At 47.8% G+C, this 27,097-nt stretch overlaps 1 protein-coding gene across 1 annotated transcript; it reads left to right on the top strand.

Moving 5' to 3' along the window:
• The first annotated feature begins 10,271 nt into the window (after window positions 1-10,271).
• Window positions 10,272-26,737, top strand: SHKBP1 (SH3KBP1 binding protein 1). The gene is made up of 18 exons (XM_075259926.1): window positions 10,272-10,367; window positions 13,316-13,369; window positions 13,524-13,569; window positions 13,994-14,067; window positions 14,153-14,211; window positions 14,295-14,375; window positions 15,050-15,220; window positions 16,869-16,959; window positions 18,097-18,287; window positions 18,368-18,483; window positions 19,504-19,591; window positions 19,977-20,093; window positions 20,186-20,356; window positions 20,946-21,101; window positions 21,182-21,278; window positions 21,396-21,580; window positions 23,812-23,944; window positions 24,453-26,737. The coding sequence occupies exons 1-18, from the start codon at window positions 10,309-10,311 to the stop codon at window positions 25,003-25,005; spliced, it is 2,442 nt and encodes an 813-aa protein (XP_075116027.1). The 5' UTR covers window positions 10,272-10,308; the 3' UTR covers window positions 25,006-26,737.
• Window positions 26,738-27,097: the final 360 nt, after the last annotated feature.

Here is a 27,097-nt window from a genome sequence, read left to right on the forward strand (position 1 = left end):
TTAATTTTTACAAAGTCTACTGCTTCAGTTTTCCTAATGGCAATTTGCATATACTCCAGAATGTTATAAAGAGTGATCAGCTTAACAGCAATTACTTGCAAAGTCAATATTTGCCTAGAAAATGAACTTTATCCCCCAAAACACATTTCAACATCATTGCAGCCCTGCCTTAAAAGGACCAGCTAACATCGTTTCAGTGATTGCTCCATTAACACAGGTGTGGGTGTTGATGAGGACAGGGCTGGAGAGCAATCTGTCATGAATAAAGTAAGAATGACACCACTGGACACTTTAAAAGGAGGCTGGTGCTTGGCATCATTGTTTCTCTTCTGTTAACCATGGTTATCGCTAAAGAAACACGTGCAGTCATCATTTCACTGCACAAAAATGGCCCAACAGGGAAGTGTATCGCAGCTAGAAAGATTGCACCTCAGTCAACAATCTGTCGCATCATCAAGAACTTCAAGGAGAGAGGTTCCATTGTTGGCAAAAAGGCTCCAGGGCAACCAAGAAAGACCAGCATACGCCAAGACCGTCTCTTAAAAGTGTTTCAGCTGCGGGAACGGGCTACCAGCAGTGCAGAGCTTGCTCAGGAATGGCAGCAGGCAGGTGTGAGTGCATCTGCACGCACTGTGAGGCGGAGACTCTTGGAGCAAGGCCTGGTCTCAAGGAGGGCAGCAAAGAAGCCACTTCTCTCCAGAAAAAACATCAGGGACAGACTGATATTCTGCAAAAGGTACAGGGAGTGGACTGCTGAGGACTGGGGTAAAGTCATTTTCTCTGATGAATCCCCTTTTCGTTTTGTTTGGGACATCTGGAAAACAGCTTATTCGGAGAAGACGAGGTGAGCGCTACCACCAGTCTTGTCTCATGCCAACTGTAAAGCATCCTGAAACCATTCATGTGTGGGGTCGCTTCTCAGCCAAGGGAATCGGCTCTCTCACAGTCTTGCCTAAAAACACAGCCATGAATAAAGAATGGTACCAGAATGTCCTCCAAGATCAACTTCTCCCAACCGTCCAAGAGCAGTTTGGCGATCAACAATGCCTTTTCCAGCATGATGGAGCACCTTGCCATAAAGCAAAGGTGATAACTAAATGGCTCAGGGAACAAAACATAGAGATTTTGGGTCCATGGCCTGGAAACTCCCCAGATCTTAATCCCATTGAGAACTTGTTGTCAATCATCAAGAGACGGGTGGACAAACAAAAACCTACAAATTCTGACAAAATGCAAGCATTGATTGTGCAAGAATGGACTGCTATCAGTCAGGATTTGGTCCAGAAGTTGATTGAGAGCATGCCAGGGAGAATTGCAGAGGTCCTGAAGAAGAAGGGTCAACACTGCAAATATTAACTTGCTGCAATAACTCATTCTGTCAATATAAGCTTTTGTTACTCATAATATGATTGCAATCCTATTTCTGTATGTGAGAAAAACATCTGACAAACATAAAAACCAGAGGGCAGCAGATCATGTGAGAATAGAAGATTTGTGTCATTCTCAAAACTTTTGGCCATGACTGTACATTGGAGAGGTTTACAATAAGGGCTTCCATGTTTGACTTGTCTTTCTGTCCCTACATGTCAGGCTCAGCAGGCTCGTCCTCATTTTTATAATTCTAGATAAGATTGAATTTTGACCTAGGGGAGAATTCACACACGGCAGACATTTCAGAGATGTAGATGTCCATGGGGTGATTCCTGCTGCCCCCGTTTAGGTGAGATTTCTGCAGCGAATTTGTTGCGTCTCCTTTCACAAGCGACAAATTTTGTTTGTGGAGTTTGAAATGTGAATGTAAAGTAAATGAGGAAAGCTCGATCCAGGATGGAGGGGATTTCTGCAACCAATCTGTGATGTGCAAATTCACCCCAAATATCTGACTTGACCATTTCAAGTCTATAAAGCTCAGGATCCTGATAATCTGAAGTGTTACTTCTATAGAAGAGGCTTTTGTGAGATTCTGCTCTTTGGTGGTAAAATAAAAGCACATTATTAGAGAGGAACTAAATAGTCAAAAGCCATTGCAGAACAAACCGCGTCTGAAGAAGAAGCCACAAGACTGAACAAGGCCGGCAGAGGTTATGTCTTAGGTTTAAAAGAAAGGCTTGTAAATATTGTCTCCCTAAATGCAGGGGCGGCAGGCGGGTGATGGTCTTACCTGTTAGGTTTTAGATGAAGGCAGTCACAGTCTGTAGCCGCCGATACTCGGTGTGTGATAGTTTGTTAGTAATATCTGCACACAACATACATCACTGTGCGCAACCCATCCAACTGGAAAGACATCACTGCACGCAATCCACCCAATGGGGAAGACGTCACTGCGCGCAACCCATCCAAAGGGGAAGACGTCACTGCGCGCAACCAACCGAACGGGGAAGACATCACTGCATGCAACAAAACCAACAGGGAAGACATCACTGCGCGCAACCATCCCAATGGGGAAGAAGAAGAGTCTTGCAGCTCATTGGGTGTGTTCCAATACTGGAACGGGCACAATTTTTAAGGCATATAACTTGTTCAATAACATTCCCCGACATTACACACATCCACATTTGCTAATTAACAGGGCAATTGTTTTTGTCTGGGTCTTTAGGAGATGACTGCGGAGTCACAGGTGAGCACGGACCACAGGCTGAGAAGAGAATGCGCACAGGGGTCCCTGTCCATAGGGTCTAGACCTTTTGTGCACAGAGAGCCTATCTGCACCCCCAACCAGCCATTGTACCCAGAGCAGCCCCTCGCACAGTCAGACGAGGTTCACACTCATTTCTGTGGTCATTGGCCCTGTTCACATCATGTTGTCCATGCCAGGTCTGTGACGAGATCCCCATAATGCCGTTTCCCATCACGCTGTCCGCACACAAAGCTGCGCCATTTTGTCAGGGCCTTTTAATGGGGTCTCCTATTGAAGCCCATGACACAGATGTGAACACGGCCTTACACCATGCCCACCCTCACCCCCCAGGATGGAGCAGTATCCCCCTAGTGGTACACATGATGTAATGCTATTTATTGTGGGGGTGGGAAATAACCTGCAGTTACCGGGTTTGCACATAATCCTTCCCAATGGCCGCCTACACACTTTGTGCCTGTATTTTGCGATGGGGCCCCCGCAGCGCCCCCCACAGGGTCACATAATAGAGATCTGCTCCACTGCACTTATTACAAGGTTTCTCCATAAATATTTCTTACATTATATGAAGACGTTTATTTACCTGTGAAGACTTCCAGGGGAGCGGAAGGTTTTCTCGGATTTTATACCATCATGCTCAGCTGGTTTGCAGATTCCTTTCCTTATTATGGGATGTTCAAAGACAAAAAAAACTGCAAACACCACAACCTCTCCTTATACTCCGTGTAAGATTCAGATTTTCAGACACCAGTGTCGAATTTTATAGCAGAAAACTAGTTAAACGCCCCCTCCCCCCTAGGGAGTGTCTGCAGGGTGAAACCTATTAAACTCACAGCAGTTACATAGGTCGGGCTCACCTGAAAGCAATGCTGATATTTATTCATTTTTTACAATATGCAAATGAGCAGCCTGGAGCACTGAGGGCGGTCCCATCGCTCTAAACCACTGCAACCCTCAGTACTCTAATAGCCTGGGCCAGTCTTGTTATTCAAAGCATGGAGGGAGGGGCGGCGGTTTGGAACAGCAGGGAGGTCGGGGATCATGGCCGCCTATTCTGGTTCTGTCCATGATTAGCTGAGATGGAAGCGACTCTGTAAAAAGGTCCTCACATTAGAGAAAAGTCAGTGGAAAGTCTATGGAGAGCCCTGACAAGGTGAATAAATACATGCTAGGCAGAGTCAAGTGTACATGTGTATGGTGTAGTCAGGAGGAATAGCTATTGGTCAAATAAGCTTTAGACTGACAGCTAGTGAAGGTTTCTGGGACCTGTGGCTCGCCCGCACATGGCTGTAATGTACCCAGAATTTTCAGACCATATTTTGGTTGCAAATCCCATTCCAAGCAGATTATAGGGGTCTGCGATGCTGCAAATTTTGGTAATTTGGCCCAAGGATAGGACTGAATTTGCAGCCATAATACAGTCTGGTAGATCCAGGTACATTATGGCTGTATACAGGAGGCCAGGCATGCATGTACATGAGGAGGTGTAAGGAAATGTAATAGAACAGAGGCAAATGTAAAAAGCAAAAGGCATATACAGGCATATCTAACCTGAGAGAAAGACTCAACTTAATACCCTCACTCTGTATCTACATACCCTGGCCAAGGCAGACTAGCTTGTTCACCCCAGTCCCCTGGGGCACATCCCCTACCCCTAATATATGACATAGTCAGGCTGGAGCCCACAGTCCATATTCAGCAGGCTGGCACAATACTCTGTATATGAAGGTGCACCCACTAATGTTTCCTCATCCCGGTCAGACAACCAGTGATCACTGGGGAGTTTTTGCCGTTGAACCCACCGGGCAGCGATCTGTAACCTGGGAGTCAATGAAGAGTCAAGCATGATCCTGGAACCAACTGGAGAGAATCCACCGGCAAAAATAGTCTGAGATTCCTGTTCATGCAACTGCCTAACAAAGAAGCCTCAATGGAAGACTCTGCTTTATTCTGAGTGTGGGAATTCCTTGAGGCGCTCAACCCTCAGGAGCAACAAAACCAATGGTGCACAAGTATCAGGGTAATAAGGACGTATTCACATGAGTGGAATGGACATCTATCTATCTATCTCATGACCATATATACGGCCTCTTCCCTCTGATTAGAGCTGACCCCTCGGCGTACGTGCACACTATGTGGGTTATGCATACAGAAAATCTATTGTAATACGGTGACATTTAAGTCAATGAGATTTTCTTGCCTCTTGTACACATTGCAGAATTTTTTCAGTGTGGAAGTTGTCAAACGGTGCGATGAACATCACAGAAAATCGGTGGCAAAATGTGTAATAAAGCTGAATGTAATCCAAGCAGATTGGCCACAAATTAGTGTCAAAATCCATTGTGGAAAAGGGTGTAAATGTGACAGAACCTTATAGATTGTTATAGGGCCGGACTTGCATCCCTCAGTGTTATTGGACAACACAATGAAATAAGTGCTGTCCAAGTAATGTTGTGTGACCACGAGCGGCGCCAGCCTGATATATGTGGTGAGGTCGGGTTATTACACCAGGGGTCAGGATCAGCTCCATAAGTGGCTTCTCCTTTAGGGAATGAATGACAACTTTGAGGGTCTCACCATAAAACACAATCATTCTCCCAATAAGATAAAGGGTCACCCGCGTATACAATTTCACGCAGATTATGCATTTTGTGGACTATTAGAAAACTATGGCGGTCGTACGACCAGGTGTATTTTCTGTGGAATCCATTACCCATAGGAATCTACAAAACTAAGGACCTGGTGTATAGAACGGCCTGATGGGGACAGAAAGGACCCTGCTGTGGTCTCCATCTGATGAAAGAATTGCCCCGGGATTCCTTTGTGAGGCCATATCATACATTACTACAAACCTCCCCCTCCTTACCCGTCGTTCACATCAGCGTTCGTATTCTGTCCGGGTTAGTCTGCATGGGGACTCCCCGAACGGAATACCAAACGCAACTGCAAGCGCTGTGCAATAGAAACACACGGACCCCATAGACTATAATGGGATCCGTGTGCTTGCCGCATGCTGCCCGCACGAATCATGCGGACAGGAAAGTAGATTGTGAACTACTTTCATGTCCACATGATCCCTGTGGAGATCTGGCGGCAAGCACACGGACCCCATTATAGTCCACGGGGTCCATGTGCTTTCATTGGCACACCGCTTGCAGTTGCGGTCGGTATTCCGTTCAGGGGGGTTCTCATGGGGACTCCCCCGGACAGAATACGAACGCAGATGTGAACGAGGCCTTACTACAATCACAGTGAACGCATCAGGTGTGAGCTTGTGTTGTAACCCTGCACGAGATCACATTACAAAACATCACAAGTTATGTCACCATGAATCCCCGGCACTTTAGGAATGCAAAAAGACCCCGATCCAGACAACGTGAGAGTACTGAATGAACTGTGTGAATGAAAGATATTACAATCTAACAGGCCACCCAATTGTGGACTAATGGTATAACCATAGAATACTGCACCACTACCAGTCTGAACACAGACATAAACAAACAGTTAGGGAGCCTTCACACAGAGTAAACGCGCGTGTATTTTTGCAAAATACACGTGTAAAAAATAAGACTCCCATTGACTTCAATGACATTTTACAGGCGTATTTTTACACGTGTAAAAATATCATTGAAGTCAATGGGAGTCTTATTTTTACACATGTATTTTGCAAAAATACACGCGCGTTTACTCCGTGTGAAGGCTCCCTAATAAACGGGACAATGCAAATCCAGCCCTTGTACTAGTAAGCAAAGCAATACACTTACCTGGAGGAGGAGGCGGCTGTATACAGGGAGCACCTACACGGTGGCTGTATACAGGACTCATGATCAGCAGGGAAGCAGTAACAAGACACCCAGGTGCTTCAGATTGGGTGGATACTTAGGATCTTCTACCCCCTCCCCAGGTCAGACCCTCCCTGCTGCAGGCGATGCTTTTACATGTCATGTTTAGAATTTTTGTCATTTAACCCTTTGCAGCACTGGAAGGATGGAAACGACTGTGACGGTGGATATGGTGGTTGGTGCTGCAGGCAATAGACAGAATACAAAGTAAGGGTACATTCACACTGAGTAAACGCTAGCTTATTATGTAGAGTAAAATTACACTTGTAAATTTTGCTATCCCATTGACTTCAATGACATTTTACAGGCGTATTTTTACAGGCGTATTTTTTACAGGCGTATTTTTTACAGGCGTATTTTTACACTTGTAAAAAAATATCATTGAAGTCAATGGGATAGCAAAATTTACAAGTGTAATTTTACTCTACAAAATAAGCTAGCGTTTACTCAGTGTGAATGCACCCTAAGGGTGCATTCACACTGAGTAAACGCTAGCTTATTTTGTAGAGTAAAATTACACTTGTAAATTTTGCTATCCCATTGACTTCAATGATATTTTTTTACAAGTGTAAAAATACGCCTGTAAAAAATACGCCTGTAAAAAATACGCCTGTAAAAATACGCCTGTAAAATGTCATTGAAGTCAATGGGATAGCAAAATTTACAAGTGTAATTTTACTTTACAAAATAAGCTAGCGTTTACTCAGTGTGAATGCACCCTAAGGCTATAAAGTGTCAGCTGTGCAAAGAGGAGTCTGATACTGAAATATTCAGGATGGAAATGCCTCCGAGACCCCCTCTGATAAAAAGTAGTCTTATACCTAGGCTTCTTAAGGGTGCATTCAGACTACGTAACGCCGGGCGTGTATGAGAGCCGTACACGCCGGCATTACGGCAGATTGCCGAACACTTCCCATTCACTTCAATGGGAGCGCTCGTAAACGCCGCTGTTACGAGCGCTCCCATTGAAGTGAATGGGAAGTGTTCGGCAGTCTGCCGTAATGCCGGCGTGTACGGCTCTCATACACGCCCGGCGTTACGTAGTCTGAATGCACCCTAAGGGTGCAACGTAGCAGTCATTGGATGGCACCAAAGCCCAGCCTGTATGTGGTTAGCAATGATCGCACGATTATACCGTATAACAATGCACAGGCGACGGCAGTGTAATAACGCAACCTAAGGTCAGAGCAGGCGCATGTGGACAAAACCCAACAATCAGGATTATACAGGTAAAGACGTCTGTTTATCCTACAGAATTGTGCGCTTGGACTAATTGGGATGAGGTTTTGTTCACAAAAGGAAGTCACAACAGTAAGACTAAGGCCGGGGCCCCACGGGACGTAAACGCAGCGCTAAAGCGCTGCGGAAAGAACCGCTGGGTGATTGCATTGCGGTTCTCTCCGCAGCGCTTTTAAGAGAAAGTTCAGAGTTTTCCTCTGCGAACTTTCTTTTTACCATTATGTCTACGGGAAAGCCGGTGGTGTTTCCACAGATATAATTGACATGCTGCGATTTGCAAAGCTGCGACGGCTTTGCAAATCGCAACGTGTCCGCGCTGCGATCTTTTCCGCAAAGTGGGGATGGGATTCGCATGAATCCCATCCACTTTGCCTGCACTGTACAACGCCGCGATTTTTCTCGCAGCGTCTCCGCTGCAGGCAAATTGCGGCGTTTACGTCCCGTGAGGCCCCGGCCTAAAGCCACACCATGTGGAAACGCAGCGTATTTTATTACAGATTTTGCTGCGTTTTTTTTTTTTTTGAGCCAAAGCCAGGAGTGGATTCAGCAGAAGAAGAACTTTCTAGATATCGCCCAATCCTTCTGTAGCCATTCCTGCCTTTGGCTCAGAAAAAGAGCAACAATCTGCAACAATGAAACCTGCATTTCCGCAACGTGGGGCCTCAGCCTAAAAGGTTACTCAGGATTGAGGAGAAGGGGCCTGTTATCTTTGCAGAAATCGTGCCCTCATGTCGATGGACGGTATCTGGTATTGGAGCGAAGATCTTATTCACATGAACACCATTAACAAATGATTACATAAATAGCCCCATTTACATGAATGATTACAGAATCTCTCCACCTTGGCGTTGAATCTGGTGGCCATGAGGCCCACCTCAGGGAGACCCCACTTCAGGGTGATCCTGAGTGAGGGACCTCTCGCCTGACACCGTGATTCCCCGACTCACCTGGTCCGCTGGTATGTTCAAGGATTATGAACAGGGGAGGGATACGTTTGATTGAGGTCTGTCTCCCTGAGCAGGGACGATGACCTGGTACCTCCCTGATTGTTTAAATCGAGAACCCGTCATGTTGTCCCAATGAACCTGTACTGCCTTCCTGCAGAGAAAGTGGAGGAGTACCAGGCGGACTGCCCTGAGTTCCAACCAATTGGATGACCTGGTCTTCTCTATCCAATTCCATGTTCCTCTTCTGGGAAACTCTTCTAGACGCGTCCCCCAACTGGAGAGGGATGCATCGGTGGTCAACAGGGTTCAGGTCAGCTGGACCGTGGACATCCTGTCTTTGAGATATGCCACCATCGGAAGGAAAGACGGGTTTTGTAGGAAAGCTGAACAGACCTTTCTAGACCCAGTGGGCTGCGGTTCCAGACTTCCAGAATTTCCTTTTGGAGGGGGCGCTTGTGGTATAGGGCCCAAGGGACCGCGCTGACATGAGACCCAGTACCGTCATGGCAGTTCTGATGGATCCCCGCTGTGTCACATATAGATAATGAGTTGCTGTGATGATTGCAGGGAGACCAGGGTGAGGCCTAGACACTTCTTCCATGTGGATGGACTGACATCCGATTTCTCCCAATTTATGATCCAGCTGAACTGCTGGAGAAACGTCACGGCCAACTGCAGATGAAGACGTAGGATCACCTAGTGGCGGAACCCTTCTGCTAAGGAATACCCCTCTTATAGGGGGGAATTGTCTAATTAATCGTGTTAATTAAAAGTTCCGCCTGTCCTAACAGCAGACAGGGGCAGAAATACATACTCAAACTGTAAAGGGGGTGTGGTTTTAAAGAGGGGCGTGACCTAAATAATCGCCATTCTACGTAATCTCTGGCCCCATCTTCTAGTCACAAAGAACTTGAACTCCTGATTAGTTTTGTCCTTGGACGTTCCGGTTGCGGCCCCCTCACGGTCACAGCGACTCTCCATTCACTTACATTGGTGAAGAGCGACATTGTGGTCATGTGACCGGAGTCTCAGAGTTGTGATGGAGAATCGAACAAAATGGTGGTTTCCTGCGGACGCCATGGACTATAATGAGAGAAGCAGCGCAGAGGAGATTCCGCCATGCTGGACCCGACGTGCCGGACTCTTCTCTCTGATAAGTTTTGGCGGTTTCTGTGACAGACGTGACCTTTGCCCAGCGATACCGAGTACATGTATGACGTGACATCCGCCATATGTAATATATGAAGTATATACCCTGTACAGCTATGATAAAACGGGTGTGTCTGACTGTATCATGTGAATAGCACCTTACCAGCAGGCTTATATAGGTCTCTAGTCTGTATTTCTTTAAGACATGGAATACAAGAAATAGAACATAAAAGTGGCACCAAAGTCGCTTGAACTAATAAACTTCCTAATTATGCACACGGTGCGTTCATCTCATCGCGGTACCGCCTGACAAACCGCTTCACCGAATACGCGCCGGTGTGGCCCCGCCCTCATCACCTCACACATAGGACAGGGGCGGGGCATCGCGGTGACTGACACGAGCTGCAGCCAATCAGCGCTCCGGATACTGAGTGCCGGCGCCGTCCGCTGTTGCCGGAAGTATGGCGGCGGAGACCGTGTGAGGGGGCGACGAGAGATGGCGGCGCCCGGAGGCTGCAGCGGGGACGTCATACACCTCAATGTAGGGGGGAAGAGGTGAGTATGGCCATACTGGGGTGTGAGGCCGGGTCACGTGACCGGTGCCGCTTATGTCCGGCTTCTAGGACTGGTCACATGATGCGGTTTTCCTGCTTTTCTCCTATAAGTTAATGGAGCTCTCCCTCTCCCTTTAGTCATTGTTGTGTGACGTCACCGCCCGCCATGTTGTGACGTATCCGCGTGTTACATCCGTACAGCGCGCAGATGGCGGTCATAAAAGCGTAACCTAAATGTGGCGAATACTGAGGCGAGAATGTGGGCGCACGAAAATCCAGCAAGGCTGAGTCTCGGCTGTCAGACCACAAGGAGCTGGCGTGTAACGCGCCGCCATATTGGGAATTTTATGTGCAGTAAGAACATCTGTATACAGGACATAACGTTACGTCCCGCTACAATTTTTTCAGGTTTTGCTGCAGTTTTCCCTTTCACCCTCGCCTTATAGAGCGCCAACCTAAGCCGCAGCACTGTACAAACTCTGGGGAGTCCATTGTACTGCACATTCAGCCCAAGGCGCTTTCTTGCCCCAAACGTGCACCACAAGCCCTGTTCTGTGCACTGTCAGCTGGGTGGGGTCAGTCAGGGCGGGGGCGGTGAGGTCCAACATAGTCAGTATAACCCAGGCTGGTCAGGGTGGGGGGCGGCGAGGTCTGATATAGTCAGTATAGCAGGGGCCAGTCAGGGCGGGGGAACCAAGGTCTGACATAGTCAGTATAACAGGGGCCAGTCAGGGCGGGGGCACCGAGGTCTGACATAGTCAGTATAACAGGGGCCAGTCAGGGCGGGGGCACCGAGGTCTGACATAGTCAGTATAACAGGGGCCAGTCAGGGCGGGGGCACCGAGGTCTGACATAGTCAGTATAACAGGGGCCAGTCAGGGCGGGGGCACCGAGGTCTGACATAGTCAGTATAACGGGCCAGTCAGGGTGGGGGTGGTGAGGTCTGACATAGTCAGTATAACAGGGGCCAGTCAGGGCGGCGAGATCCGATATAGTCAGTATAGCAGGAGCCAGTCAGGGCGGGGGCAGCGAGGTCCGACATAGTCAGTATAACCCAGGCCAGATCTCCATTGTGGGGTGTGCGGAGCCCCTTTATAAATCTCTTGGTCCCTGCACCACTTGTGACCTTTCTAAAGCTTGCAGTGCGATACGCCAGTCCTAATATATCTGCCCCAATGTCGCCACTCACTGCCCCATGTAGCTCTCACAATGTCATCTTAATATCATGTATCCTCCTCTAGCAGAATAAAGAGTCACTCTGCCCCAACGTCCCATAGAAGTGTATGGGGTAGGAAATCCTTCTGCTGAGGGCTGCAGAATCCACCTTTGTCTAGTTTTTCGGACCTAACAGAGATCAGCGGATCCATTTTTAACCAATGTGAGATGCGCTGACGCGGTTTTTACTGCAGACTTTGCATCGGATTTGCTGCCATCCCATCCACTTTGCTCTGCTGTAAAACCCTGTGATTTTTTTTTTGGTGGCGTTTCTGCCACGTGGAGCCCCAGGGTTGTCTGGGTCTTACATATTGATGATTTATCCTTAGGACAGGTCATATGATCCGTCTCTTGGGACCCCCACAGACCAGCTGTTTGAAGACCCTCACTAGCACTGAGGCCTGTTGCAGATGCCAATGAGATCTTCTTTATCAGTCACTTGGTAGAGCAGCAGCTCAGTCTCATCCAAGGGAATGAGATATGTACGGCGCGGTGCTCAGCAAAGAGGCCGCAGCGCCGTCATCCTCATATACAATGAAGCATCTGTGACCTGTGGGACCCCTCTGTATAAGACGCCCCCTTTCTGCAGCTGTTCCCATAGTCTTTATCACGTTTCGCCCCGATGTTTTCCTTCCTGATTTTCATGATGGTAGAGGAGACAGATGTGTCTCCCGGGATATTTGTGTTCCTGTCTCCGTCCTGTAGATCTGTAGGATCACGATGGCTATGGCCAGCTCTGAGCATTACACCAGGGATGAAGAATGTTGTAGGACGGCATTACCATGTATGTGAATGGGACGAACGGCGGACACATCCACATGTGACTGCTCATCCGTCCTTCTCTGTAAAGGGGATCTCTGCTTGGACAATCCTCGCTTGTTAGTCTGAGATAACCTGGCCATAAGCGTTCAGTTTCTTTACAGCGTCTCCTTAGGGGAAATGAGGTATTACAGGCTGTTCACAGGACAGGATCTCTACTAATACTGTCTGGAACTTCTCTGCCAAGGCTAATAATTCCCTAAGAGGGGACACGGGTCATGTAAGCCAGAGAGCCCCCATAACATGTGCAGCGTCCGCACTTACAGCCGTCGCCCGGCTCACACGTAGGTTTGGCAGCGATCCCGCTATTGTTGTTCAATGCTTTCCGTAAATCCATTAAGGTGGAGATTTGTCTCAGGATCTTGTATTCAGCCGCCATGTATATGAAAGCTCTTCTCCACCCAAATAATGGCACAGCCGCTCCTATAGGCCCCTCTTCTATAGGCGCTGCAGTAGTGTACACCGCTGAGTATAAAAGGGAACTGGACATTGGTTTGGACCTAAACGGATATAAAGGGGCTGCCGAGGCCAAAACATATCCGCGGATCACTGCAGAAATGTGCAGATGTGTTAGATATCTGACCCCCTCCATAGATCAGCTCGGAGCAGTAGCTGTGGTGTCAGAGGTAGCCCACAGCGCCATTTACTATATAGTGGCCACACCAGGTTACTGCCGCTCATTCAAGTAAGGATTGGTCATCAATATCTAAATCCCAAAACCCCCTCTCATAACCCCATAATCAGATTACTCTCCAGGTGTCCGCTGACCCGACGGCCCCTTCAGGCTCCATTAATGTCGCTGACGCCCTCAGTATCCTCTACTGCAATGGAGATGTCTGTGGTGCTGCGATGGCGGTCACTGACTGAGTGTTTGGACATGTTCTGACTATAATGAGATCTTGTTGTTCTCCGCAGGTTCAGCACTTCTCGGCAGACCCTGACCTGGGTTTCTGACTCCTTTTTCTCCAGGTATTTCTTATATAAGGCTAGTTACCTTATAGGCAATAAAATGTATAAAGTCCATTAAACAACGTCGTCTTCTGTCCTGTTATAGACTGATGCGCAGGTTGTTGTTGCCTCGTCTGCTTTGTCACATTGACGGTGTTTTTGTCTTTTCCTTCAGCCTTCTCAGTGGCCGCATCTCCTCCCTAAAGGATGAAACTGGGGCGGTGAGTTCCTGCGGAAATCCTGCACAACCTGCACCTGGGAATGGTCCTTACATGTCTGGCTCTGTATAGACGGCGTAACGCTAACTAATAGACAAATGCTCCTTATACAGATTCCTGCATTAGTCTCTGTATCCTGGGCTGCGGCTGCCATGACGTGTGATGATGTCATTGTGTGACTGATGATGTCATTGTGTGACTGATGATTGACAGCCGCGGTCACGTGTCTATTACGGCGGTCATTGCTGCGGCCGGAGACACAACCCTGTAACTGTATCGCTGGATTGGAGTTTGCAACTGTTGCGCAGCCTATTCCAAATTCAGAAACCTTACAGGGATTTCTTTGTGTGTGTGAATACAGTTCATCAGTTTGTGGATTATTTTTATTATTTTTCTTTCCTTTTTTTTTTTTTTTTTTTTTTTACAGATATTTATCGACAGAGACCCCACAGTGTTTGCCCCAATACTGAATTTCTTACGTACCAAAGAGCTAGACACCAGGTCAGTCGATAGTTAGACTCCTTTTCTTATCCCCTCGTTCCTTTAGGTGCATTTTCCTTACTTAGTATATTTTGGTGTCTTCCAGAGGTGTGAACAGTTCCCTCCTACTACATGAAGCAGAGTTTTATGGGATCACCCCATTAGGTAACTTGCTTTATAGCCCCTTGGGGGTCTTTCTACACTAGAAGTCGATTATTAACTCATTGTATGCCTTGTTCTTTTCTCAGTGAGACGTTTACAGCTGTGTGAAGAGTTGGAGCGTTCCTCGTGTGGGAGCGTGCTATTCAATGGATACCTCCCCCCGCCAGGTAGAGGAGTCTCTTAGGATTATTTTCTGTTTTCATCATGGTCCTTGTTTTATAAAGTTAGACTTTGTATACCCTAACCTTCCATGTCTGATGTAGAACTGAGACAGAGGCTGTGCGGTCGCACTGATCATCCATAGCGACCCAAACGGCCTCAGCGTGTCCCAGCAGACATGGGGGAGATGAAGGAACACTGTCTGTATGTTCACACAGAGGCATTTGCCATAGATTGAGGGTGGATTCCGCCTTCAGTTCCGCGGCACATTCTGCCCACCATTGTTTTAAAAAAAAAAAAAAAAAAATAAGCGTCCTGCTGAAACTTGCCACGGCTCGAGACTCCCTGCTGATCAGACCATTCATCTGAGCCCAAACAGAGGAGGAGAGCCGTGACAGAATGCCGATGCCTGTGGCCGAATAAGGTGGCGGAAAATGTAGAGGAATTCCTATTCATTTTCCTCTGTGTGAATTTACCCTAAGGATTAGACCTTGCAGAAAGTAGCGATTAAGGACAGGGAATAAAAGCTTAGATTCCTTGTGAAAAGAAATGGTCTCCATACTTCATACTGGACAGGGATATATCCACTTTCTGACAGTGCTGCCATCCTGTAGGCTGCCTCCATCTGCTGTGCTGTTCCGTGCAGAGGCCTCCACATTAATGAAGGGATTTTGTGTTTCAGTCTTTCCAGCCAAGAGGAGGAATCGGCACAGCGTATCCGGGCTGCAGGTCAGCTCTAGAAGTGCAGCCAATGAGCGCGCCCCTGTCCGCAGGAGCAACACCATGCCCCCTAATTTGGGGGGTGCTGGCATTCTTGGACGCCTGTTAGAAGAGAGGAGCTATGGGAATGGAGGTTTGTTTCATATTGTACATTGCTTAATATTGGCATATTTGTATCAACTGTACACGCACAATACATAGACCGTAGTAGTGGATGGTATACACAAGATGGCACTTATATATTAGTAGGATGTGCACACTGGGGATAGTACAGACTACACAACAGAGGAACACTGAAACACTGGATGTATACACAAGATGGCACATTATATATATATATATATATATATATATATATATATATATATATATATGTGTATATATATATACATATACACTCACCGGCCACTTTATTAGGTACACCTGTCCAACTGCTCGTTAACACTTAATTTCTAATCAGCCAATCACATGGCGGCAATTCAGTGCATTTAGGCATGTAGACATGGTCAAGACAATCTCCTGCAGTTCAAACCGAGCATCAGTATGGGGAAGAAAGGTGATTTGAGTGCCTTTGAACGTGGCATGGTTGTTGGTGCCAGAAGGGCTGGTCTGAGTATTTCAGAAACTGCTGATCTACTGGGATTTTCACGCACAACTATCTCTAGGGTTTACAGAGAATGGTCCGAAAAAGAAAAAACATCCCGTGAGCTGCAGTTCTGTGGGCGGAAATGCGTTGTTGAGGTCAGAGGAGAAAGGCAACAGTGACTCAAATAGCCACCCGTTACAACCAAGGTAGCCAGAAGAGCATCTCTGAACGCACAGTACGTCGAACTTTGAGGCAGATGGACTACAGCAGCAGAAGACCACACCGGGTGCCACTCCTTTCCGCTAAGAACAGGAATCTGAGGCTACAATTTGCACAAGCTCATCGAAATTGGACAATTGAAGATTGGAAAAATGTTGCCTGGTCTGATGAGTCTCAATTTCTGCTGCGACATTCGGATGGTAGGGTCAGAATTTGGCGTCAACAACATGAAAGCATGGATCCATCCTGCCTTGTATCAACGGTTCAGGCTGGTGGTGGTGGTGGTGTCATGGTGTGGGGAATATTTTCTTGGCACTCTTTGGGCCCCTTGGTACCAATTGAGCATCGTTGCAACGCCAAAGCCTACCTGAGTATTGTTGCTGACCATGTCCATCCCTTTATGACCACAATGTACCCAACATCTGATGGCTACTTTCAGCAGGATAATGCGCCATGTCATAAAGCTGGAATCATCTCAGACTGGTTTCTTGAACATGACAATGAGTTCACTGTACTCCAATGGCCTCCACAGTCACCAGATCTCAATCCAATAGAGCATCTTTGGGATGTGGTGGAACGGGAGATTCGCATCATGGATGTGCAGCCGACAAATCTGCGGCAACTGTGTGATGCCATCATGTCAATATGGACCAAAATCTCTGAGGAATGCTTCCAGCACCTTGGTGAATCTATGCCACGAAGAATTGAGGCAGTTCTGAAGGCAAAAGGGGGTCCAACCCGTTACTAGCATGGTGTACCTAATAAAGTGGCCGGTGAGTGTATATATTACTAGTCCGGTCTCCATTCCTCACTGCAGATGTCACTACTTATTAGGTGATGTTTCGGAAAGTTCACAGGTTACATATAAAGGTTCTGTCCTATTTTTAATATATTTGTAGATGCTGGAACCCTATATTCTTTTTTTTGTTGTTGTTGTTGATATTGCACTTAGCTACGTATGACTTGTTCATTTTAGGGCTGGCTGGGGACCCCGGGATGGTTCGGATCATTTGTGGACACCATAACTGGATTGCAGTGGCTTTTGCTCAGTTCATAGTCTGTTACAGGTATTATTTGGGGCACTGTTATCTTTTATCAGGTCTATCTCTAAACTACAATAACATTTTACCCTTTTTGGGATAACTTACAGTCTGCCCCCACCCTGTCCTGTAGATAGGGATAAGGGTCCTAAATGGCACTGCCCCTTTAAAGGGGTTCTCCCATCTCAGCCAGGCTGTATGCAGTGTCTGCTTCTCACTTCCGGTATTTGTCTCTCTCCCCCTCCCTCCTGCGTAGCGGGACAAACAACACTTCTGCAGGTCAGATAATATGCAGATTCTTGTACAGAATGGACTCCGTGTTATCTGTGTGTTTACTTAGAGAGGTAACAGACTCGGCTTTATCAGCAAAGTGCAATTAACTGAACTGATTCTCCTGCACTGAGTAAGTGATGTCACTTGTCCTATCTCCCAGGTCCGTGGTTATAGCAATGCAGTGTAAACAATAGGAGGAATAAGGTCACATAGTAGGCAAACAAAGCAGAATTTCTAAAGCAATATATTAAGAAAAAGGCTTCAATTTACATAAGCTACCAGAGTATAGATAGGATCCTTGAGATGGGACAACCCCTTTAAGGCTCTGATATCTGTTATGAAAGAAATGCATTGGAAAATATTTCCTGGTCTGAAGATACTCAAAAGTCATAACCAGCTCCGCTATAACAATCTACTCCTCACACATAGAGGATCTTCAGGCTACCTAATGGATTTTCTGGCGCTTACATATTGATGTAAGGATAGGTCAGGAATATGTGATTAGTTGGGTCCGATACCTGGGACACTGGGTGTACAGCCGGTTGAAAAGCACATGGCATTCGAGCGTTGCAACCTCTTTCCAGTACCGATGATGGCATGTTCATCAGTCACCTGGTATAGCAGCAGCTCCGTCCCATTCAAGTGACTGAGGCTGAGCTACAATCCCCAGCACAGCCACTGTACGATACATGGCGCTTTGCTTAGTAGTCAGTGAATAGGCTGCAGCGCTCGCTTGAATACTGCGGCCTCTTCAATTAGCTTATCTGTGGGGGTCCTGCGTGTCAGCCCCGTGCCAATCACTTATTGATGATCCATCCAAGTCTTGGAAGCCCCTCTAATAAAATCTAATGATATCTTTTTTCTTCCTACGTTGTTGTTGTGTTTTTCCAGAATGAAGGAGACGTCAGGGTGGCAGCTGATTTTCACTAGCCCTTGCCTGGACTGGGTGATTGAGCGAGTGGCTCTTAATGCCAAGACTATCGGAGGGTCCCTGGGAGACAATGATAAAATGCTCGCCGTCGCCTCCTGCAGTGAGATCATCTTATGGGCGATCACTGGGGACGGCAGTGGAAGTGAAATAGGTGGGTGATGTCAAGACTGAGACATTCACATTACGTATGGCTCCACATGACGTTGCTTCCCTTTATTATATGTGTCTCAGGGGTTTTCAGTCTCGGGGTCCCAGTGGAAGCCTTGTTTTTTGTGGGCAATCAGCTAATTGCCACCAGCCACACCGGCAAGATCGGAGTGTGGAACGCAGTGACCAAGCACTGGCAGGTGAGACCTCTGCATTGCATATCGGGGGATTCTCTGCTAATAGGAGACGTGTTTCCCCTCATTTATCTGAGTGTATAGACGGCCATAGAATATAACATTCCCCAGATAGGATTGTCCTGCTTGTAGCTTCTATGGCTAAACTAGTGGATTCACTGCTTTGTCTGTCGTAGCATCACCTGGAGGTGCAGACATGTTACCTGCAATGGTAAAGATTAAGTCTTTGTTTCTCTCGTCTAACAAGACGTGCCATACAATACATTACCTTTCTTGGAGAAATGCGTGTAACTCTGCCCTGGTAATAGCATCTAAAAGGGGACTTGTCGGGCTGTTTGGGAACACTAAGCTGGAGTTTAGAGTCCCCGACTATGTCCTGCTGCCACCAGGATCTTTAGCAGTCAAAGGTAAACAATCTCTGGCGTCTGGTGAGAAGATTTACTGACCTCACATCAGTGTGCACGATACACGTGTGCCAGAGCCAAGGTAGGACACAGAGATTTGGGACCCTTAACCCCATCTGCTTACCGACATGTTGGCAGTTTAGTGTTCCCAAAGGGTATGTTCACACGGAGGAAAAGGTCGCCAAACCTTTTTTCCGCCTTGTGAAAATTCTGCGCGGTATCTCGCTCCTGATTAGGCCCGAATGAATGGACCTAAACAGGAGCTTGTCTCGAGCCGCAGACGCTGTGGCTGATTCAGCTGCGTAATCCGCGGTAAGAGAGGACATCTCACTTCTTTTTTGCACTACTGACTAGTGGGGGGAAAAAAAAGCGAGCGGCTCCCATTACAGTCAATGGGAACCGTTTTTGCAGGCGGATTCTGCATCAAAATCCGTCTGCAAAAAACTCTGTGTAAACTAGCCCATAAGAAGCCGGACTTGTCTCAGTCATCTGATCTTCAGGCGGTCTTCATGAATCAGCCTTGTTGTCTTCAGACCCCTGCTAGGGTCTCACGTGCTCCCCTCATATCCATCTTGTCCTCAGTATGAGCCTGTGACTACTTATGCTCTGTATTCGGTGACAGATCCAGGATGTGGTTCCCATAAACAGCTATGACACAGCCGGATCCTTCCTCCTGCTTGGGTGTAACAATGGCTCCATCTACTATGTAGGTAAGCGCCTCGGATTTGTTGCAGATAATCACATTCAGTATCTCCAGTACTGTGCAAAAGTTATAAGCAGGCGTGGAAAAATAATGCTTTCAGTTCTAGAAGGGTTAATAATTTATTTTTGCAAATGAAATAAAGAACTGCAGCCTGGACGATGGTGAGATCAGGGCGATATCTGTGGGGGTCGGATCATCACGTCCAAGACCCCTCCTCCGAAGGGCAAAGGTCACACCAAATATTGATGTGATTAACCCTTCTATTTCCCATGCCTGCCTAAAACTTTTTCACAGCGCTGTACATTATGTGGGTGTGTTTTTATTTCTTGTTTGTTGTTCTTTGTCTTCTCCGCTTTGTTCTTCTCACGTTGCGCCTTTTTGTTTTCCCGCAGATGTCCAGAAGTTTCCATTGCGTATGAAGGACAATGATCTCCTTGTTACAGAGCTTTACCGGGATCCCTCGGAGGACGCCATCACTGCCCTCAGCGTCTATCTCACGCCCAAGACAAGTCAGACTACTTTTATTACTGTATTCTTATACGACCATTGACTGTTTTCTTTTCCCAACGCTCTGACTCGCTCACTCTTCTCTCCTGCGCAGGTGACAGCGGTAACTGGATTGAGATTGCTTATGGCACAAGCTCTGGAGTTGTCAGAGTTATCGTTCAGCACCCCGAGACGGTTGGATCCGGACCTCAGCTGTTCCAGACCTTCACCGTCCACCGAAGCCCCGTCACTAAAATCATGTTGTCAGAGCGACACCTCATATCGGGTAACTATAAGCAACACTCATCTCTTAAAGGGAATGTGCCATCAGGAAATGGCGTATTTTAAATCAAGTTTTTATGTTAAACATGTTTTTTAATTTTTGACTTTGTTTTCTATGTCACTACTGTACTGTATACTGCAATAGTCACTGCAGCCACTAAGCCAAATACAGTGGCGTTTGCCAGTTCTTGCAGAAGTCGCCTCATTCTCATCACAGAAATCATAACAATAGACGATGACACCACTGTAGATAACACCACAGACTCATCATTACATCACTACTGACAATAGATGATGTCACAGCTTAGTTCCTCTCCCTCCCTGCACAGCGTGTCCTGGTAGACCTCAATGTAGTGACTGCCTGCGGCCATGAGAGTGCTGTAAAGCAGGTCACTAAATGCTGTTAAGAGCAGAGGAGAAGTTCAGGGAATAAAATCTACGCCAGGTATTTATTGGATCCCGCAGTATTTCCATAGAAGACTCTGCAGAGTAGATGTTATAGTATAACCTGCAGGTTGTCGTGTAGATATAAAGGATCTTTCTGTCTCTGGATTCTGCAGCCATTGGTCTCTGTACTTTTGTCTCCCGCTCAGTTTGTGCAGATAATAACCATGTTCGCACCTGGACGGTCACTCGCTTCCGGGGTATGATCTCCACCCAGCCGGGGTCCACTCCTTTGGCATCTTTCAAGATCCTTTCCTTAGAAGATATTGATGGACATGGCGGCTGCAGTGCAGGAAATGATATCGGTAAGTACGTCCCCGCTAACTGTCTGATAGTGATCGAGTCTGCTGCGTGGAGAATCGCAACGTTCACTTTGATTTTGCAGGGCCCTTTGGAGAGCGAGATGACCAGCAGGTTTTCATTCAGCGCGTTGTTCCAGATTCTAACATTGTCTACGTCCGTCTGTCTTCCACTGGCAAGAGGTAACTGTAATGGCGTCCATTCCTCTGCCCATCTGTGGGTCTTTGTGTAGGTTCTCGTCGATCTGCTCATTGTCTTTGTCGTATTCCCTTGGCTAATTGCTATGGTTTTATCTATAGGATCTGTGAGGTGCGTTCTGTGGACGGGACTCCTATCACTTCCTTTACCGTTCATGAGTGTGAAGGATCTAGCCGTATAGGCTCCCGTCCTCGGCGCTACCTCTTCACCGGACACGCCAGTGGTTGCCTTCAGATGTGGGATCTTACCACTGCTATGGAGGTTGCCAATAAGGGAGAAAGTAGAGGTAAGTCTGTTCTGACCTTTGTGGGGCTCGACCTGTATATTCTAATGTGCAAATAATTCTTTACTCAGCCTTCTGGTCTTATGTACCACACTGGGTGGTACATTGCTGAGGTCCTGACCAGTCTTATAGGGTATGGTGAGGTGTGTGCACACACTGGGTGGTACATTGCCGAGGTCCTGCCCAGTCTGATAGGGTATGGCGAGGTGTGTGCGCACACTGGGTGGTACATTGCTGAGGTCCTGACCAGTCTTATAGGGTATGGTGAGGTGTGTGCACACACTGGGTGGTACATTGCTGAGGTCCTGACCAGTCTTATAGGGTATGGTGAGGTGTGTGCACACACTGGGTGGTACATTGCCGAGGTCCTGCCCAGTCTGATAGGGTATGGCGAGGTGTGTGCGCACACTGGGTGGTACATTGCCGAGGTCCTGCCCAGTCTGATAGGGTATGGTGAGGTGTGTGCGCACACTGGGTGGTACATTGCCGAGGTCCTGCCCAGTCTGATAGGGTTTGGTGAGGTGTGTGCGCACACTGGGTGGTACATTGCCGAGGTCCTGCCCAGTCTGATAGGGTTTGGCGAGGTGTGTGCGCACACTGGGTGGTACATTGCCGAGGTCCTGCCCATTCTGATAGGGTTTGGTGAGGTGTGTGCGCACACTGGGTGGTACATTGCCGAGGTCCTGCCCAGTCTGATAGGGTTTGGTGAGGTGTGTGCGCACACTGGGTGGTACATTGCCGAGGTCCTGCCCAGTCTGATAGAGTATGGTGAGGTGTGGGCGCACACTGAGTGTTACATTGCTGAGGTCCTGCCCAGTCTGACAGGGTATGGAGAGGTGTGGGTGCACACTGGGTGGTACATTGCCGAGGTCCTGCCCAGTCTTATAGGGTTTGGTGAGGTGTGTGCGCACACTGGGTGGTACATTGCCGAGGTCCTGCCCAGTCTGATAGAGTATGGTGAGGTGTGGGCGCACACTGAGTGTTACATTGCTGAGGTCCTGCCCAGTCTGACAGGGTATGGAGAGGTGTGGGTGCACACTGGGTGGTACATTGCCGAGGTCCTGCCCAGTCTTATAGGGTTTGGTGAGGTGTGTGCGCACACTGGGTGGTACATTGCCGAGGTCCTGCCCAGTCTGATAGAGTATGGTGAGGTGTGGGCGCACACTGAGTGTTACATTGCTGAGGTCCTGCCCAGTCTGACAGGGTATGGAGAGGTGTGGGTGCACACTGGGTGGTACATTGCCGAGGTCCTGCCCAGTCTTATAGGGTTTGGCGAGGTGTGTGCGCACACTGGGTGGTACATTGCCGAGGTCCTGCCCTGTCTGATAGGGTATGGTGAGGTGTGGGCGCACACTGAGTGTTACATTGCTGAGGTCCTGCCCAGTCTGACAGGGTATGGAGAGGTGTGGGTGCACACTGGGTGGTACATTGCCGAGGTCCTGCCCAGTCTGATAGGGTATGGCGAGGTGTATGCACACACTGGGTGATACATTGTCGAGCTCCTATCTATGATCCTCTCCAGACGCCATAAGGTTGCCTTGGTAGTTGTACGTCCTGCATGCACTAGTCCCTCCCCACACCTAGTGTAAAGGAGATCAGAGTCAGAGACCACTTTATGTTCCCTTCTGTAATTTTGGAGCCCCTACTGCAGAAGGACAAGGTAGATGGTATTTGGACTCTATGCGAGTAATTACCTTTATAAGGGTAAGTTCACAAGGAGGAATCTGCTGCAGATTTGGGGACAGATTCCGCCCAGAAATTGCAGCAGGACATTGAAAAGCATCCTGCTTGATCTTGCATTGATGAACCTGCATTGGCATCTCCTCCTTGTTTTTTTTTTCCCGTGTGAACTTCCGTGTGAAAAAGATTTCACGTTAGCTTTTCTATTTGTACACAATGACTTCATTGCTGCTGATCAACATGAAAGGTTGTCCAGTAGCTGGGGGCCATTCTGTGCCTTACAGCAGCAAGGTCCCTTCAGGGGGGTCCTCTCATGTGGGAGCTCTCGGGTGTACTCTGAGGGGGGTCCTCTCCAGTGGGTCCTCTCAGGGGGGTCCTCTCATGTGGGAGCTCTTAGTGGGGTCCTCTCATGTGGGAGCTCTCAGGGGGGGGTCCTCTCATGTGGGAGCTCTCAGGGGGGTCCTCTCCGGTGGGTCCTCAGTTATCACCCCTTAGCTGTGGTATGTCCTGCATTGGTCTTCTACTGTAAACTCTTATTTGTCTCCTCCTGGCAGAGCTGGGTGGTCTTACTCAGGAGGAGCTGCTGGAACAGCTGGAGCAATGTGACCTGGCTCTGACTCGGACCCCTGAGATGAGCCCCGCCACCTCCTTCTCTCACCCTGTGAACCCTCGGGCATCAATATCCAGGTATGTTCTGTCAGCGGAGGAGAAACTCTGTAACTTAACACAACTTCCTGCGGGTACTTTATATGCTGAATCTTGGGGTTCTGGCTGGTCCCCACTTGGTTCATGTGATCAGATCAGCACTTGTCCTCCAAGAAGTTCAGCCTCTTCCCTTCTCTCCAATCTCCAGAGTTACCTGTACTATGAGGGCTGGCCTTACTATTACAGTTGCACCCATAGTACAGGTATATACCAGTGAGCACGGGAGAGGGGGCAGACCAATTGGGGTCAGAACCATCCCGGAGCCCCTTCAGCTCACACATAAAGATCCCCAGAGGAAGTAAATGTGGACACATTCCTCAGATAACCCCTTTAATGATTCACACAGAATTTGGAACCCCCCAATCTCCTGTTTTGTGAGGGTCCCATCTGTTGGACACTTGTTACCTGTGAATAGGGGGAGTGTTATTATAATGGCTCCGCCCCTTTAACCCTTAGTGCCCTTTTAACTCTTTCTGTGTATTTTCTGCAGCTTACAGTCTCAGCTAAGTGACAGCACACGTGATCGATTCTCTAGGCTCATGGTGACCTCCGCACATCGCCCGCAGGCTGCTCGCCCCTCCGAGGCTTGGGCCTCTCTATGCAATTTACAGCCGCACTTATCAGGAAGCTTCAATTCATTGCACAAGTCGGACACGCTGCCTCGCTCCAACACAAGACCCAATAAAGCCCCCAACAACCAGCTGAAAGTTGACGTCCAAGGCTCTTCCAACCCTCCGTCTCCTCATATCAGTGGTAATTTTGTGGAGCGTTGCCAAGAGCTGGCGCGTTTCACAGAGTCCCACCAGCCTGACTCCCGTAGGTCGAGCATCGATGTGACTACCAACAGAGCCAGGCCGTCTCGGAGCTCTGCATCTGTCAGACGCCCGGCCTCACCGGCCCCGCAGCAACCACCACCTCTGTGCATCGCCCCATCACCGTCTTCTCAGCCGGCCGCAGCAGTGTTCGATATCGCCACACCTTCACCTTCACCGTCTCCTCCAAAACCTCCACCAAAGCCCAGGCTGAACGAAACTTCCTTCTAACCATGGCAGATCTACTGAGAAGCCGCATTAGAAGAGCGGAGTTCATGTCCAGATCCAATCCATGGGCTCTGTCTAGTATCGCAGCTCCACTTCATTGAAGTGAATAGGGTTAAGCTGTAATACCACACGCTGCCTGTGGAGGGGTGTGGCGCTATTTTGAGATGAAAGCAGCCTGGACCGCTCCTTTAAGTGTATTCCTTGCCAGCCGGTGCTCTCTTTATTGCCTTTTTTCCTATTTATTACGGGACCGTTTTTATACATAGTTTAACTTTATTCTTTTACTTTACTTGTTTTTCTCTGATTTTCTAATTCTCGGATCCTGAATCAAGTTCCCCGTCACATCTTTGTATCCTGATTTGTGCCTTATTATATCGGGTGCGTTATTCATCGGTGCCTTGTCCGAGCGCCGGCCTGGCTGCCGCCATTGTACCAGCAGGACTTCTGTAATGTGAATGTGACTGGGTGTAATAGGACGGGACCACTATGAGCGAGACAAACAGGGAATCCTACTGTAGTGTCATGTGTTAGCGGCGTCTTAGCAGCAGTATATAGAGGTATTTAAGTAGTATTCTACCTATCAGTATTCATTGTTCATAGCCTCCTCTGCACCTACTGCTATCACCTTAAAGAACAGCTCTCCACTCACTCCAGGTCTTTGCATCATTTAATAGCCACTTTTTCACCGATTCTAGCATGTCATTGTTTTTCTTGCCCCCACCATTCCTGGGCAGTCAGTGTAGTTAGTTTTGGAGACGGATTTCTTAACTAGACCTTCTAATGTCAAGTGGGTGGTGTCAGACAGGAGCAGACAGGCTCCTGCCTGACACCACCCACTTAATATTAGAGAGTCTAAAGACATTTCTATGGGAGCGTGCTATTCGAAACGGCTGTTTCAAATAGTGTTCGCTCATCTTTAGTTAGCACCAAAACTAACGACAGTGGCTGCTCAGAAACGGCGGGGGCAGAGAAATAATTCTCACTACTCCAGAATCGGTGGAGGACCAGCTTATAAACGATGGCGGTGGTGAAAGGTTCTCTCGTTAGGATTGTTGATTGTATTTGGGCATCGGACTTAAAATTGCGTCTTGACCAAACCTGTGGAGAACAATTTTGGGTGGAGTTGGCGGGAAAATAAAAAATTCCAACTCAACTTCAAAGTAAAATGATGAATAATTATTATATAAACTTGATAGTTTGTACAGCGCTGTATGTTGGCGCTCTATAAATAAAAGGTATTATTATATCGTTAGATGTATAATGTCCTGTATTAGGAATCGCCGGATTATTACTGAGTTACAATGTCTGACAACGACTATCAGCCACGTACTGAGGAGTCGGAGTCGCGCTGTCACTTCTCTATTATTCCACTGCCTGACTTCGACTCCTACAACAAACTATCCGTCTTATAAATCCCATAATATCAAGAATTCTATAATTAATCATTTTATTTTCAGCTGAATTCGGTAACGGTTTTCTGACTCCGCCCAGAATTAGCCCCGGCTGTAATACCATACATGTCCATGGAGAGGCGCTGTGCTGTATAGGGTTTATTCTTATATGTCGGGGTCAGTCCCTTTTACTTCTTCTCCTCAGAGGTTTCTCATAGTCTCAGTATTTTTACCTCCAGTTTTTGCACTTTTCATTGTTACTGCTGTACCTGCCGCAGGTAGTAACTTGGACCAGTTCAGTGATAGTTAAAGGGGTTGTCCAGGAGTGATTTACCTGGTCCTGGGGAGGCCTTTTATCGGGTCATGTGATTGGAGGGTCCCAAGGTGGCACCGCCCACTCCTCCGCTGATCTCACATGGGCACTGGGTTACTATAGTCAGTCCCTATAGCACGGGGGGAGGAGTGGGCAGAGCGACCCGGGAAGCTTATGGTCACATGACTCAGTGGGGAATCCATCAAAAGCCTCCCCAGGACCAGGTAAGGAATACATACAGCCCAGACAACCCCTTTAAGACAAGAATCTGCGCCTGTATTAATGTCTGTTGCTGCTGTTCCCATCTTATTCTTGTGCTGAGATACAACTAAGTCCCAGCAGACGGATGAGGGAAGACATTTCCTTCTTCCTCCTTTCAGGACCGATAAGT

This window comes from Leptodactylus fuscus, chromosome 11 (genome assembly GCF_031893055.1).
Source record: "Leptodactylus fuscus isolate aLepFus1 chromosome 11, aLepFus1.hap2, whole genome shotgun sequence".
Lineage (NCBI taxonomy): Eukaryota > Metazoa > Chordata > Amphibia > Anura > Leptodactylidae > Leptodactylus > Leptodactylus fuscus.